At 44.7% G+C, this 16,377-nt stretch overlaps 1 protein-coding gene across 1 annotated transcript; it reads right to left on the bottom strand.

The window, feature by feature from the left end:
* Positions 1–102: 102 nt before the first annotated feature.
* Positions 103–14,935, bottom strand: SCNN1D (sodium channel epithelial 1 subunit delta). The gene is made up of 14 exons (XM_090122787.1): positions 11,519–14,935; positions 9,782–9,881; positions 5,689–6,023; positions 4,710–4,962; positions 4,376–4,569; positions 4,154–4,257; positions 3,799–3,962; positions 3,493–3,588; positions 3,233–3,350; positions 2,809–2,887; positions 2,540–2,597; positions 2,042–2,097; positions 1,633–1,708; positions 103–1,397 (listed from the first exon to the last, which is right to left on the bottom strand). The coding sequence occupies exons 3-14, from the start codon at positions 6,006–6,008 to the stop codon at positions 993–995; spliced, it is 1,923 nt and encodes a 640-aa protein (XP_089978913.1). The 5' UTR covers positions 6,009–6,023; positions 9,782–9,881; positions 11,519–14,935; the 3' UTR covers positions 103–992.
* Positions 14,936–16,377: the final 1,442 nt, after the last annotated feature.

The following is a 16,377-nucleotide window of genomic DNA, read 5'->3' as shown; positions in this document are numbered from 1 at the left end:
CCTTGCAACACCGCTTGTTCTGTGATGCACGTGCACAGCTCGAGCACACACCTCTGCTGACAGATCCCTGCCCTGCGTTGTTGCCACATCCCTCTTGCTCCAAGGTTGACGTTCAGGCAATGCAACCCCATGTCCTGTTCTCCCTCATCCCCAAACCGACTTTTCCAGAGCCCCCAAAAATAGAAGGAAGCATTTGTTTCCCTTCCAAGTGACTCTATGGTAATAAACCCAAATATTGGGTGGAAGCAAAACAAAATCAAACTCAATTTGCAGCCATGGTTTGCGCTCAGAGCGTTTTATTATTACAAAAATAAGCTAGAAAACAAAGCTCAGCACTTCCTTCACAATTCTTCTGCAGAAAGTCATAACAATTGTAACGGAGTAAAACCTGCGCCGACACTGTCATCAAAAATAAATATGTTATTTTATGTACACATAAGTTACTGTCAAATATTAACATTAAAACATCTCTACAAGTGGGGCTGCACTAAAAACGCAGCGCTGTTTTAATCTCAGAAGCTCAGACGCTTCTTCTGTGGCAGAAAAAAATTGATCAGCCCTATTTCCTCCCATTCCTCTCCTCTGAGACAGCGGGTCCCACTTGAAATATACGGGGCTGAAGCATTCTGTGCATGATGGTCCTCTACGTGCAACAGTGGTAAGCAAAGGACAGAGCTGTGATTGGAGCAGCTTATGGCAAATTGTCATCCCTGACAATGGGGAGCTTTGCCCCTGTTGGATGTCCCCCCCATTGACAGTAAGCTGACTTTTCTCTCAAGTATATATGAAATGCAGATGGGCCTGTCTGACACCACAGGGTGGTTTCCTTGCAAGGGTTTAAAAGTTAAAGGCTGTGAACGAGCTTTTCAGAGGTCAGGAGAACTGCATACAGTGCTCACCTCCCCAGATGTTCATTAGGAACAGAGGGACACTGCGTGATGCCTGCGCTCAGGATGCAGCCCTTCTGATGGCTCTGTGCCACACACACGTTCTTAGAGATTTAGTTCCCCTTCCAGAGAGCTGTCCTTCATGTACCTGAACCCATTCAGCACCACGTTTGGGCAGTGCTCTGCTATTGCCTTGCTGGAGAGCTGGGCAGGATGTGGGTCACTGCTGTTGGCTGTGGCCATAGGCACTCCTGAAGTGTGGCCGTGGGCAGAAGCAGTGCCTTTTCCAGCCTCCTGCACAACACGGTAGCTTTCTAGGGTCAGGCTCACACTAGGGATGGAGGGGGTGCTGGCTACTTTTAGTGTCTTTGACCTGAATCTTTGGTAGCAGAAAAGGAGAGACAACACCAACGTATCTATGAGCAGCTCTAACATTTCAACTACAGACAGCACCGAGGATCCAAACCATAGACTCCATTGGCTTCCCATGCTGGACAGAAGCAGATTATCCTGTGGAACAAATCAAAGGACTACGTTTACCAAGCACAAAATCATTGCATACTACCAGCAGGTCAGTTAGCTGTTCGTCATCTGGGGATTAATTGTGTGTGTGTCTGTGTAAACTATGGCATTTAGAAGCCAATCCCTAAGGAAGAATAATTCCAGCCCACACCGGGGGACAGTCCTCCCTCTGACCACACACAGCACTCTGTAATTAACGAGAGCTGATCTAAAGCAACCTTACCGAGAGCAAAGGAGACTCATTCAGAGACTGGTAGTTCAGCTGCTTGTAGTAAATGGTCACCTTGGCAATGTCCTTCCTGCATTGGAAAAAAGGAGCAGTCAGTAAGGTGCCCACATGTCCTACACCTGAAGGAAGGCACTGCTGGCCTTCTTGCCTTGATTTTACAAGCTGACTGCTAGCAGCAGGGCCCCCCATTCACTCAAGTTTTCCTCCTGAGTGTGTTTAATACAAGCTTGGAAAATTGAGTCAGAAAAACACTGGAGAAGTGCCCATCTGAGGAAAGATGGGATGTTTTTTGCCTGACTGTGTATATTTTTCTCTTGCCCCCCATTTCTAGTGCAACATTTACAAGTTCTACAAAGACAGTCAATCCATAGTTCAAGAGCTGTATTTTTTCTTGGTAACTGACCTGTTGCTCGTAGAATTATATCCATTCTGATGCCTTAAAGCTTGGCGGATCCAGTCCTGCAGCACATACATGAATATTAGTGACAATCCTGCGTTTGAGTTTCATTATGTTTAATATTTTGTAAAGGTCATCTCTTGACTCACAGAGCTTCCAGTGCAGGACCTCAGACACAGTGACATGTGAGTTACTACACCACAACACCCTCTGGAAGCAGAAAGTTATTAATGCCATTTTGTAGGTGGGAACTCAGGCAGTGGCTTGCGTTGTTTTGGGTCACAAGGAGGTTTGGATTAGAGCTGGAACAGAATGTGCCTCTCCAGAATCTCAGTCTGGCATCTCAGCTATGGAGTCCTTCCCCTGTGCTCAGGTTTGGGACCAATTTGCTTTATTTACTTCTTTCATTGCTGTTGCCTTAGTCTTTGTTTTTATTTTCAATGTTCCCATAGCTACGTGGATACAATTCCACCTCTAAACCCCACAGCTGTCTGTATGGACTACCTGAGACTTCTCCGATGGCCATTTGGCTGTCCCAGCAGACACCTTGTACAGCGACTCCCTGTTAGGACAAAAATGGAGACTACAATCACTGTGACTCTTGGCATAGTGTTCAGAAACAAGGCACATCCCTGCTCACTGCAGGGGAGTTGGACGAGATGACCTTTAAGGGTCCTTTCCAACTCAATCGTGATCCTATGATACTTTGCTTTCAAAGCATCTCCTTCCATTTTGAAAGCTGGCATTGATCGTGCTCTACTTCCATGACCTACCTGCAAGGCTTGGGGCACTGGTCAAAGCAATTCAGGTGGTGGTTCCTGAGCCTGCTGTACAGCTGGTAAAAGCAATGGCCTGGTGGAAGAGAAATGCAGGGAAAGGAAGGTGAGCAAACTCCCCAAACTCCCCAAACCTCTGCCCAATCTTCCTCAACCCAGACACACAGCATCCCCTCAGACAGACCCTGCCTTAAGAACATGGTGATGCTTGATAGCATCACAATTTTTCATGCTCCAACTTGGTATCTGTGCAAACACGCAGACAGACACCTGCCAGTCTGGATGGATTCAGTGGTGTGAGCAAACAGGCTGAAGCACAAAGCAGAAGGGCAGCAATCAAAGGAGGCACATATATAGCCAGGGTCTGTTCTGGGAAGGTGCTCCCTGCTGATAGGGGAGAGGAGAACATGTTTTCCCTTACCCCACGCAGGCTGCTTGTTGTAGTTGCAGTACTCAGCCCCAGGAGGCAGTGGGTAGTAGTAATACCCACAGCCACATTTTTGAACCATTATGTGCTGAAAGCAGGAATGCAGACAAGCCTGGAAAAAAAAATAAGGCACAAAAGAATGGATAAACCATCAGTTCTCCAGTGCTCAGATCTTTAGTACAAGCTCTCTGGAGAGAAAGGGATGAATTGTTTGCTGAATACATGGGGACTTTGGCCAGCCACAGTGACAATACCTGCAGGGTGTAGGAGTTGTAAAGGAGTTTAACCTTCACATCACTGCCGTCTGTTGTGCATTTCCCATAATTGCCACCCAGGCGATTCACCTTGTCCTGTGGACACAGAAGAAAGGCCTGAGTGATTAGCAGCCTTAATTGATGGCCCTAGCCATTGTCATCTAAACTTGTCTGGATGGAGCACCACGTAAAGGACAGGAAGGACAGAAATATATATATATGCTTTGCTAACAGAACACACAGTTCAGCTCCTCCATAGCTTTCTGCCATCAGAAGGAAGAGACAGCTCTCAAGCCAGCAGCCAACCTGCTGGATGCCAATGGTGGTGGCAATGCCTGGTCGGATGTCAAAGCCTTCATGCTCGAGGAATGGTGTCTGGTTGTGGTTGTGTATCATCACTTTCACACCTGCTACTGTAGACAGGAGTGGGATGTGATCCTTCTGCTCTGCTCTCAGGATAAGGGAAAGTCCTGCAAGACAAAGAAGAAGCTTAACACAAATTATTTGGGGTCAAAATAGGAATATCACCAGTCTTGAATTCTCAGCACTGATGGAACTGCTCTCCTGGTTCACAGAAGAGGCACTGGTGTTCCTTAGACAACTGGGGGATGGTCAGGTAACTATTGCACGTCTTCTTCCCACCCTTTGCCAAATAACATACCATAAGGAATTCCTGGTTTTGTTGCTGTCCAGAAGGAGTCTGTTCCCTTGCTGTTAAAAGTATAGCAGCTTCCAAAGACTGGGTGGTGAAAGTGAACATAGTCACTGAAACAAAGAGGGATTCCAATCAGTTTTGCAATATGTCAGATGTAGGCTCAGTTTCAGACTCCCAAGCCCTTGAGTTTTGCTGAAATCCTCGTTAGTCTCTGAGGCAGCAGAGTACCTGGGCCTGCAGGGCTCCCCGTCGTACTGACAGGAATAAACCATGTCTTCTATCTTCTCCTCGTGATCAGAAATGTTGATTATAACTGGCTGTTGGGACATGATGTTCATGTAGTGAAACCTGTACCACTCAAGGATTGCATCCATCCCAGATGAATAGGTCTTGTAGAAGCAATTCCCACCTGTGGCATTGCACTGAGAGAGAAGAAGAGAGGGAGGCATTCAGCACAGCCATGATCCTATGATGCTATGATTCTTTCCTTGCTCATGTAGAGTGTGATGGGTTCCTAGCTCCATGGGGACAGGTTCACATCCCCAAGAGGACCCACACTTACCAGCCTGAAGCCCACAAGAGATTGTCTCTTTCCTGTCCTATTATTGAACTCAGTTGTTCTCAGTAGAGAGAAGTTTTGGCTCAGTTTGAAGCTGGATCTGTTGTGGTTGCCTGTGCTTGGCAAGTCTCTCATGTGGATGCTGTTCTCGTTGACGTGGAATAAGCTGGCAGACGTGTTGATGCCATATAGAACACTAACAGATTTCTCTGCCATGCGATCCAATTGCACCAAGTGCTCACTAACCAGATCAAATCTGTAAGGACAAGAGATATCGGCTCGTTGTGAATATCCACGTGTCTCTTAGGCAAACCAGCTGCACAAACAGGCCTTCCTGTCAGCCAATTACATAATTATTTTGAGGAAATTACATAATTCCCTCACGATGGAATTTAAAACCCCTTGATAAGTCACCACAACTGTGTGAGCCGTGTTTGGCGAGCACAGTCACGCAGACTTCAATGGAAGTTTTATTGCTTCCTTAAAGCCATTTGTCTGAACAAACGAGGAGGCAGAATCTTAGCATGCATCACTCCAGTGCACTGTGATTGAGCTGTGGACAAATGCATGCAGTAGCTGTGTGTTCTGGGGACGGGCTATTTTTATCAGAGCACAAAATCAGGGAGCACTCAGACCAGGCAGCAAGGCAGAGTTCTGATCTTGAATCATTGCACGAGATAAACTGTTGCACAACTACAAAAAAGATCTGGTCTGAAAACCAGTTTGGAAATAGAATCGTCGAATCGAATCCCAGAATGGCTTAGGTTAGAGGGGGATCACTGGGCAGAGCTGCCAACCACCAGATCAGGCTACCCAGGACCCCATCCAACCTGGCTTCGAACAACAGTCCTTCTCCATCTCATGAGCTCTTCCCACTGCCCACCCAAATCACGTCAACCTTCTCCAGATTCAGTCAGCTGTGACCATCTCTGGGCTCTTGTAGCTAGGGACAGGGCTGCAAGCAAGGGGAAGCTCGAGTTACCTGTATGGATCCAGATTGCAGATGGTAATTGCTGGAAACATCTTGGCCTCTGAATGCATGGACATGGTCAGGACAACAGGGTAGGCCCAGTATTGGCTGAACATGAGTGCAAATTGCCAGTACAGCATGCCAAAACTGGCAAGTAAGAGCAGAGTCCAGAAAGCTGTCTTCATCTTATTGCTGCTTGAGCACACGAGGCGGATGGTGCCGTGGATGGTGGTGTTCTTACAGAAGAACTCAAACATGTCCTTGAAGGAATCATAGAACTCTATCAAGCCTTCTTTTCTCTCTTCCTCCTCTCTTGCAGCTTCCTGCTCCATCCTTTAAGTCTGTTTCTGTTCAACAAAAAGGGGGAAAAAAAAAGAAAAAAAAGATCTTAGCTTTCCAGAAAGACCACTGCTGATCTGCAGATGCTTTCCAATGGGGTGCCAATGAGTTTGTTGTTGGCAAAAGCTGAAAGCAGCAGTAAGCTGGCCTGCATCCCTATTCCCAGAGTTTGGACAGCAGAGAGCAGAAAAGAAACCGAATGTTGTGCGTGCCACTGCCTGAGTGACTTCAGGTGTTTGTATCACTCACCCTATGACATCTCTGTTAGTGTGGCTATGCAAAGTTAATGTGACTAATCCCCACGCTGCTGAGAAGTCTGCAGCCCAAGGCTTGTGCAGCTTCCTTCTTTCTAAGAACATGAAGGACCAACACTCAGTTCTGAAGTGTTGTACCACCATTTATCAATACTGTTCATTCACTAGTTCGTTAACATGAGCAAATTACAGGTGGAACCCACTAGGCTGGGAAACCTGAAACTGTCTCTTAACCAGCAGCATGGGCAGGGAATCAAAGAGTGAGACTGCAGTGTGTGTGCAAGGGACAAACTGGGATCTGTTTTGAACTTTCTCATGGTCTCGTGTTCTGCAGAATGGAAGATTCACATCTGCCATCTCTGAAATACACCATGGGCATACCAACACAGGTGGACATAATTAGGAATTTGGGAAAAGAAGCGGAGAATTCCACCACCTCAGTTGAAACCACAGAGGGAATGAACCAAACTGAGAAGTGGATTAAGCACTGCAGGCCCTACTTAAAATGAAATGCCTTTGGGTTGTTTCTGGAGACCACAGTTAGATGAATTGCTGCTATTAGAAATTCTACCACGTATCTTTTACATAAACAGTTTCTTCCAAGCACCTACAAATCATTTTATGAATGTTTATTTTAGAGAAGTGAAAAGGAAGAACCAAGATTGAGCATCATCCAAGAGTGGCAAAACTGGAAATCAAAATCCACCTCTCCTTCATCATGGTAACTAAACAGGCTGCTCTGCTGCTCTAAATTACCCCTGGATTGTGCTGATGGAAATGTGAACATTATTTATGCTCGTGCTTTAGTCAGCATGGTCTGATGGCATCTCCCTACGTTTCAGTATCAGCTGTCACGTTCAGTAAGTGGAAGTATGCCATCAAGTCCTGCAATATGTGAGTTTCCAACATGACAGCTCTTTGTGAATCACCGTGACTATGACGCTATTAGGAGAAATTTGCTGAGTGCAACACTTCACTCCAACCTTAACTCCAGGTATAATGCAGTAACAGTGTTTGAAGCCAAGAAATGAGTGCACAAATAACCAAAGCATTGTTCAAGTGAACAACCAAGGAGCGTACCCAGTTCAGCTGGTGCATGAAGTGTCCTGATCTTCAGTGCCTTCCTCCTCAACTCGACCTCCCCATGCTGAAATATGGCTTTATCTCAAAGGACCAGGTTGTTTTAGGTATATATTTGATAGATCTTAAAGAATTGCAAGCTGTTAAGGCAGCTTTTTCATTGTACCTTTTCACGTCATTCATTAAGAACAATTGTTAAAGAGTGCACAGTGCTCCACAAAGCTGTATGCTGGATCAGCTTTATGACAATTAACTATTTTATCTGACAAGGAAACCCAGCCTGGTGCTGGCTATTATCCTTAAAGACCATAGCACATCCATGTTTGTGTTTTGAGGTATCATTTAACAGTAATACATAACTAACTCAAGGCCCCTTGCAGCTCCTATCTACTTTTATAATTAAACATGACAAATGCTTTTTCAGTTTTCTTAAAACAGTTCATTTGCAACAAGTACAGAAAGTCCAGATAGAGTGGAATATATTGGTAAATAGAAAGCATGACCAAATAAAACACGTGAAAAAGACCTGAAGTAGGAGATGAGCAGTTCCACTTTCTCTACAAGAAATATTGTGCTGAAATAGTTAAACATACATAAATCATAGAATCATAGGATGACTTGGGTTGGAAGGCGCCTCAAGAATCACCAAGTTCCAACCTCCAGACCACACAGAGCCACAGAAAACAGATCCACTTGGCCAGCCTAAAGGTTTCCAACTGAGTGCTCTGATCAAAGGGATTATCCATGGCAAACTGGAAATGAGTCCCCAGATCACACATTTTTGGTTAGATGTTATGCTAAGCTACATTCAACCCTCATCTTATGCAACATTACTCAACTCATATGTTGAATGAGTTCCTTAAGTGCTGGAAATGAAAACTGCAAGACCAAAATGGGAAAAGGCAGTACAGCAATGCAGGATAACAGGGAGCTTTTCAGAGCACGTGTACAGGCAATCCTCTCTCATCCATCTCCCAGGTCAGCCTGTCCCTATCTCACTTATCACAGTGCTTAGAGCAGTAAGCAGTGGTCCATCTCGTTGGCAATAGATGCTTGGAGAGAGGCTGCAGGTTATAGAATCATAGAATCATAGAATCATAGAATCACAGAATCATAGAATCACAGAATCACAGAATCATTGAATCACAGAGTCATAGCATGGCTTGGGTTGGAAGGGATCTCAAAGATCATCAACTTCCAACCCCCAAACAGGTGTATGCTCATCTGTCATCACAGCAACTTCACACTCAACATGTTAAACACCTGAGCAAGGGCACAAACATCATGCAGGCAAATATTGAAGCATGTGTGTATAGACCTAGAGCTACAAATCAGTTGTACATAGATCCAGAAAGACACAGCAAAACAACAAAGACCAAATTGCAAACCACCCCTACCGTACCTTGGCAGAAACTTTGAGTGTTTAGAGCAGGCACTGAGCTCAGCCTTCAGCTCTGGACAGAAGAAAATCTTGGTGCCACACTTTGGGGCTGCCTGTTCTTACTGGAGATAGGCTGGAGCTCTCCAGCCTATATGGATCAAATTGATGACATCAAAAGGGGCAGGTCTTGTTAAGAAACAAATCATGGAAATTATTCAAAGTATGATCCAAGGAATAATAGGAAGTGAATGAACTGGACAAACAAGTTAACATGAAGGTTACACTTGGGTTAAGGTTGGTTTGACTGAGGGGAAGGGGTGTTCCTTTTTATTTTCAGTGGCCTAAACAGGTTTTTAGCTGTATTTCATAAATACCTAGTGAGTTAGCCACAGATCCTGGAAGGTTCTTCCTGCTCTGAGCTTCCCTATCACAGAATTAGCTTTCTGCCTTCTCTCCATGGTTTCCATGACTTGCATGATCACTGGTAATTGAAGCCATTAAGGTTTCCACATGTGTGCTTCAGGAATTACATACTTCATTGTAATCTGAAATGATCAACTACTTGGTCAGTGCAAGGTACACACAGCAGCGGATTTCTTCCTGCTTCTCCAAAACTATTGCTCATCTGTAGTGGATTTTCCCATAGCCATTAATAATTTGGCTCATCAGATTGTGGGACTTGAATGGGTTCAATCTGAGCTATCAATCATGATTTAAACCAAGGCATCCTGCATTTGTTACACTGCTCAAGAAGCATCTTATAACATGATAAATCTTTCCCAACCTTGATGATTCCATCGCTCTGTGAAATTTTAAATTAAAAAATAAAATCCATTTGGCTGTTGAATCAACAGCTACAGCAGAGCCACTTGTTCACTAATGGACAAAGCAGTCAAATTCTCATTAGAAACCTCAGAACACTGAAAACCTAATTCTGTCATGTTCATTTAGTTGTCCCCCACCCTTCTTTCTCTCTTCATTTGGTATTGTGCAATAGCAAACGACAACAATAAATCCTTGACAATGAAATTGTTGCACAATGAACACTCACACGGCAAATTCTGTTGCTTCATTATGGCTGCGGGCCTCAGCTTAGAGGTTGGCTCAGAAAGTCTTGTTCTGATGTGTTGCCAGACAGCCAGGAGATTTTCCTGCGGGAAATGGAGAAGAACTGGATATGCAGACAGTGCTGTCCCCCAAGCAAGATGCCATCTCTGTTGGCCCTTGCTCATTTTTCATCCCATGTCCTGAGCTGGGAGGAGAAGGGAAGAAAACTCTTTGGCTTGCTACAGATTGGTGTTATAGATTCTGCAAATAACAGAATGACCTTTTGTGCTGCAGAAAAGGACTCTACACTGGCTTTCATTGCTGTGGTTGATAAGATGATTCTCTCCCACCTGATAGATTGCTGAAAACAGGGATGAAAGTGATTCAGCGCTCAGAACAAACCTTTGTATACCTTTGTATATGCATGTATCTCATATCAGCACCAGCTCAGCGTGACACAGAGGTACAAAACCTCCTGCAGGCAGAGAGACTGCAGCTATTGCACATGGATGGCAGTTATTCCAGGAATTGATGCCCCTTAGGCACCACCCAGGGATACCCATGATAGAATGCAACGCTGAACTGTATGCTGATCTGGGGGAACCCAAATTGAAGAAGGAAACCCAACCCCGTGCTCCCAGCAGTTCTCCTTGCAGCACACCACGCCATAATTTGCTGCCCACTAACTGCACCAACTGTCTTTCAGTTATTAACTTTCTTCCTTGTTGCATTTGTTTGATGTTATTGCACGCTCTCACACTTGTCCCATTACTTTCCATCCTTATTCCTGACCATGCCTGTGTGTCTTCCAGAGGTTCCTGTTCCTCCAGCAGCCTTCATACGTCTAATGTTAATCTTGACTCTTAGAAAATCAGGCTTTACTCACGTCACTTGGTCCTGGGTGGATGGAGCTGGTTCTCCTGGACTGCTCCAGGCACTCCCCAAGCCATCTTCCCACACTACCCCTCACTGCAGAGGACGCTGCATCCCAACCCAGCTTTCCCTGCTCTAGCATCGGTGTGATTTACCTCCTCCTGTTTGGTGGGAACTCCCTCACAGTGCTTTCTTTATGGCCACTGGACGAGCCAGTCTATTCCTCCTCCCACTCAAAGGCAGACAAACTCCTGTGGGTGAGTCCAGAAATAGGCAACTCCCAGCATTTCTCCTTGCGTGCCATGGTTGGCTGTGCTGTATGGGTTCGAGCTGGCACACACCAGGCTCTGCCTTTTCTGTCTGTTACTCAGAACCACTTTGCCTTCCTTTCGAAGCAGGGCACAAAACTGCTTTCTGCTGTCCATGGTTGTACCCACGCGATGCTGGGAGATGTGGTGAAGGGGATCTGTATCTAGAAACCACAACGAGCACCGCCTGCAGGAGCAAGGGAGCTTTGGGTTGGCTTCCTGTGCTGGGTTGCTGCTAGCCAAAGCAGCTCTGATGACCGCAAGGTTGCCAAACCTGCTCACAGCTGCACTGAGCTCCCCAGTGCTTGGATTTATCCCCAGCTGGGCTGAAGCTGGAGCATCCCTACACAGCCCAGAAATCACAGCAACGAGCAGATGCACATTCTGCTAGTCACTGGCATTTAAATATTCTCTAATTACACCCCTGGTTATGAAGAGGCCCCAGGTAACCCCTGCTTTTCATTACACCTCCACCAGAGGCGCTTGCAGCCAAAATGCAGCTGCAGCAGCAAAATCCTGCTGGCTCCAGTATGACCAAGCATTCATTTCTACTCACTCACCTTCCTGAATAAGACGTGTGTCGCTGCTCCTGTCATCCCTTTGGGATAACACCTCCTCCTTTTTCTCTTCCTGTTCTCTGCTCTCCGTGCTTCTGTCGTCACAGGCCTTCAGAGGTGCTCCACCCGCTCAGACTCGCCTTGGCCATTTCAAAGGCTGACAAAGTGGTGAAGTCCCCCTTCCAGTAGGGCTTTTTGCCCTCTTCCAACTCAGACGCAGGACCTGTAGGACTACAAACACAGCCGGGATTGACAGAGGTTGGAGAACATCAACAAAAACCTCTTCTGTGGACACGTGCGATGCGGCCGCCTTGGCATCACAGATCTCACATCTCCATCATGCTTCAACACCAAATCTCCCCAAGCAGTTGGCCAAGCTCCTGGAGAAAGTGGCAGATGGTATCCGTGGCTCCTCTATTCTCTTCTCCCACGGTGGTTGCTGCTCCTTCTGGTACCCAGAAGAGAGATGGCAACGCAATGTGGGCCAGCAGTTGGCTGGGGTTATTCAGTCCATCACCTCCAGGTTTTCCTATGGGAGCCGGAAGAGATGTCAACAAGAGGAAGAGGCACTACAGTATGGCAGCTAGGAAGGAGGGGAATGAAGAAACCGGGAACAAACTGCGCAAGGGCAAAACAGTCATTAGCAAATCAGTAACTGAAACTAGCTATTACATAAATGGCTGTGGCAGCTGTCATACCTCTGTAGCTGGATGCTTTTCAGTTAAATTCAGCTGCAATGCTATATTTTCCATCCGCAGCCTCTGAAGGTTGCTTTTCTTCTCCTAATGAGCACATCTGTCTGTGCCTGAGAGTTATGGCAATGTCCTAGAATCCTTGAGGTTGGAAAAGACCACTAAGATGATCTAGTCCAACCATGCCACAGAGCTGGTGCCATCATGATAAATGTACAGACAGCTCAGCAGTGAAAACCTTTACGTGTGTAGCAATAATTCTCTGAATTCAGGCTGATCCTTGGGAGACACTGTGGATGGAAAGACTGCTCAGGGAAAATGGGGAGTCTTGGGAGGTGTTCCTGAAAGATGGAGATGTGGCACTGAGGGACATGGCCATTGGGCATGGTGGGATGGATTGTGATTGGACCTGGGGATCTTAGTAATATTTTCCGACCTTAACGATTCTATGATAAAACCTGGCTTTAAAAAATAGACCATGTTCTAATCTTAAAATGATGTCAAAATCAACACAAAACTCTAGACCAATGTGAATATAAGACATGATTTATTTTTGATTCTTTCAGACGTGAATGCTGGGAGGTCCATAACTACCTGCTCACCCTGGGTCTGTTTGCTGTGATGTTTGGGGTGTGCTTATTCATAAAGAAAATGCTGCACTGAAATGGTAAACCCTAATATTTGCCTTTAATCATATGTTTTTCATTTTTTCCATGTCCAGGACAACTTTATCAGCCAATTAAAGAGTGGAAATGCTGCCACGTGGCTTCCAAAACCCATGTGTAACCATGAGTAATGTGGAACGAATAGTCTACTGTAACTATCCAAATATTCCTAGTCTGACCTGTGTGGTCAGCTCTAAGGGAAATCCTCCATCAAAAGTCCCCAACCAGCCCCCAGAGGTTAGACCAGGAATGGTCTCTAACCAAAAAGAGATGGACGGGCACTGTATAAAATCCATGCAAAGGGCAGAAATCTCCAAACTTTTCACTTACAAAGACTAAGTCCTATTTGCTGGAGGCTTTCTGCTTGTCAAGAGTGGCGTGTTTTCCAAAACAAGAAACAAATGCAACGTGAAGATTTCATTTTTTGCTCCATCTACAAGTCCACAAAGATGATGCTGCACCCACAGACAAGGGCAGAATCTGCCACAGCATGTGCAAGGAAACTCCAGTCTGAAAGCCTTCAACTCTTGAACTTCTCTCTTCTCTTGCTATACAATCCTGGGCACATCTTTGTGCTTCTCTCTGTTGCTTCATCTCTGAAACAGGTGTAATGACACTTGGCAGCATTATTGAGAGGGTTAATTGGTGTTTGTATAAAGCTTTGGTGATGTAAGCTGCCATGTAAGCATGATGATGACTATTCCTTTGATACTGCTTGTTAATTGCAACAGGATGGGTAGTAGTCATGCTGTAGTATTTAAACATGTTTTTAAGACATATTCCTAGATCTCACCTGATACTTTAACACGGTCCATACAGCTCCTGCATTAGACAAACAGAATTCTTTGTGCATTTAACAACCCTGCAGGTATTTACCATGGGAACTCCACGCATTAGACCCCACATCTTTGGGCCTTTAGCTCATCGAATGAGCTCCTTGCAACACACACTGCTTAACATAACAGACTTTCTTACCACTTCATCAGCATAGGAGGATAAGATCCAGAGATTATTTTCACTTCTGGATCCATTTGTAGCACAGAGGTCTACAGATAAAGAACAGAAGTGAATGTACAACAAGAAGGCTTTCTCCTTTACTTAATATTTTTTTCCCCCTCAAATTCCCTCTTCCTTTTGACAGAACACATTCATTCCCTCATCACGCAAGGACACAGTGAGGCCAATGATGTAAGTAATGCATTTTTTATTACTTAATTTTGAAAAGTGTCTTAACATAAAACACCCTGATTCTCCTCTCCACCTCTGGCACTTCTCAGTGGAATCTTCCAGAAGGTTTTGGCAGCAAACACGAGCAGCCTGAACATTGACTTTGACTTGATAGATCAGCAGCAATTACCTGTGAAACTCCATTCAAGACATCCTCTGCATCCCATGCCCTGCTTTGCCCCTGCGGCTAGGTTTGTTCTTTGTTCAAGAATGTCATTTGCTATATATATCTGTTACACATTAAATACAATATTGGAGTACAAATAAAGTAAGATTGTATTTTCTTGCTGTTGTGATGAACAAGAGCAGGCTCACTTTAATCTGTCACAGACTTCAGAATATGCCCCGAGCTCCCCTCAAGGGAAGATTCTCTGGGACACGTTGTCATGAATATTCAGTGTAAACTGAGAGATGGGATGCCCTGCTGTTATTCTGGGTGCTATTGGAAATCATGCTGCCTTGCTGTCTTATTTCTGATAATGTCTTACATATATTTATTTTTCAGCTTACTCAAGAGTCTGTGCTGGCAGACATAAATCTTAAAGTCATCTGTGTTGCTTAATGACCTCTATAGGGCAGGAAACACTTCATCATTGAAAGGCTCAGCTGTGCTGGGGGCAATACCTGTAGGTCATGCAGAGGAATATTGGCTGAAAAAAATGAGTAAATCATACCATCCAGCAAGGCTCACTTTGTGTCTCACCGAAGGAAAACAAATTGCTCTTCCATTCAGCCTCAATCTGACTGCAGGACTAAATTGTCATTTGAAAGAGGGAAGAAAAAAAAATGTTTAGACACAAATACGTGCTTTGAAATTCCAAATGATCTCCACGAAGAATGATTAACTGTAAGGATTACCTTTCTTTAATGGGATTTCAGCAGCAACAAAACCACAGCCTTTATAATGGCTTCTGAAGGCATACATCCATCTTGCAAAGTAATAACTTAATAACATTCTAATACCAGGCATGCTGCACTTTGGATATAAAAGGCAATCATACAAATGTCAAATGCGGAAGCAGTGAAAAGCTCTGAGTGAAAGTGATGAACAATAAAGAGAAACTGGTATGTCATAGCTCATCTCTTGGTGATGTCATTAGGCCACTCATGGCCACTGATAGCTGCGTGCCAATTATCCTTTGGGAAGCACAGGATGGAGAGGTGAATGGGAGCAGAATCCTGGTGATGGAGTTCGTTATCTAGTATCAGGGGAATAAACCAGGAAGAGGAGTGACCTTTACTCTTTCTGACTCAGAAACAGGCTGGAATTAATTTGTAAGTACTAATAGCTTCACGTCAATCATCACAAAGGAGGTCATCCTGTCCTTCACCAGGCAGGAGAGGAAATAAAAAGGAAAAAAAAAAAGCTGTGGGTTCAGCAGGTTTATTGAGGATTCCACCTGTGGTGCTCAGGCTAAATTGCCTGTCCTTTTATCTGGGTCACCTGAGGCCAGCAGATTGCCTGCTGCCCCTCCAATTTAGTCTGTAGAAAATGAAGTAAAACCCAACAGAAATATGATGCCTGGAAATATTCACCTGACCTATAAATGAACAACATTGATCATTATCAGAACAGCAGTGATTATGGAAAACACAGATTATGATTCATGTTTGGCATTTGCTGCTGCAGAACCTTTAAGCCAGAGAGCTCAAAATGGGTGACGCTCACCAAATGATTAAGCACACATGCTTCAACTAAAGGCAGATAAGTAATATTTGCCTTTCTTTGAGCAGAAAATCGGAGCTTCAAAGCAATAGAATGATTGCTTCGTGATCAACAAAGAAACAGTGAGATTTGGGAATCATCACAGCCCTTACGTGCAACTTGAGATAATGATCCAGGTTGAAGTTGTTTAGGAACAACTTATCATTCCCTATCAAAACAAAATGATGGGGAACAGTTTCCTAGGAAATCAAAAGGGTCTGGCTTCTTCAAAATGGTTAATCTACTGGATAACAATGCACTGTACTTCTGTAACACTGTTAAGCAAACATGCAGGATGGTGACAAAACATCCACCAGAGGGAGGTTACTCATTTTTAAATGAGGAATTGCCTCTAGCTGAAATGTATAGGACAACTTCATTTGGTAAATGCCAGTGTGGTAGTTAGAACAATGAGACCCCTCAGCTGGAGAAAGAAACACCTTCAATGAAATGGAACCACATTTAGATGGAAGGCAGCAAGGTGTTTTGATATAAATGGTATTCATTGTTCATAGGCAGGCCTGGAAGAGAGGCATCTCACATGCACTTGAAATTAGAAGGGAATTCAGGAAG

This window comes from Phasianus colchicus, chromosome 22, assembly GCF_987193195.1.
Source record: "Phasianus colchicus chromosome 22, bPhaCol1.hap1.1, whole genome shotgun sequence".
Classification (NCBI taxonomy): domain Eukaryota; kingdom Metazoa; phylum Chordata; class Aves; order Galliformes; family Phasianidae; genus Phasianus; species Phasianus colchicus.
Note: the sequence above shows the minus strand (reverse complement) of the source record. Positions and strands in the feature narration are given on the sequence as shown.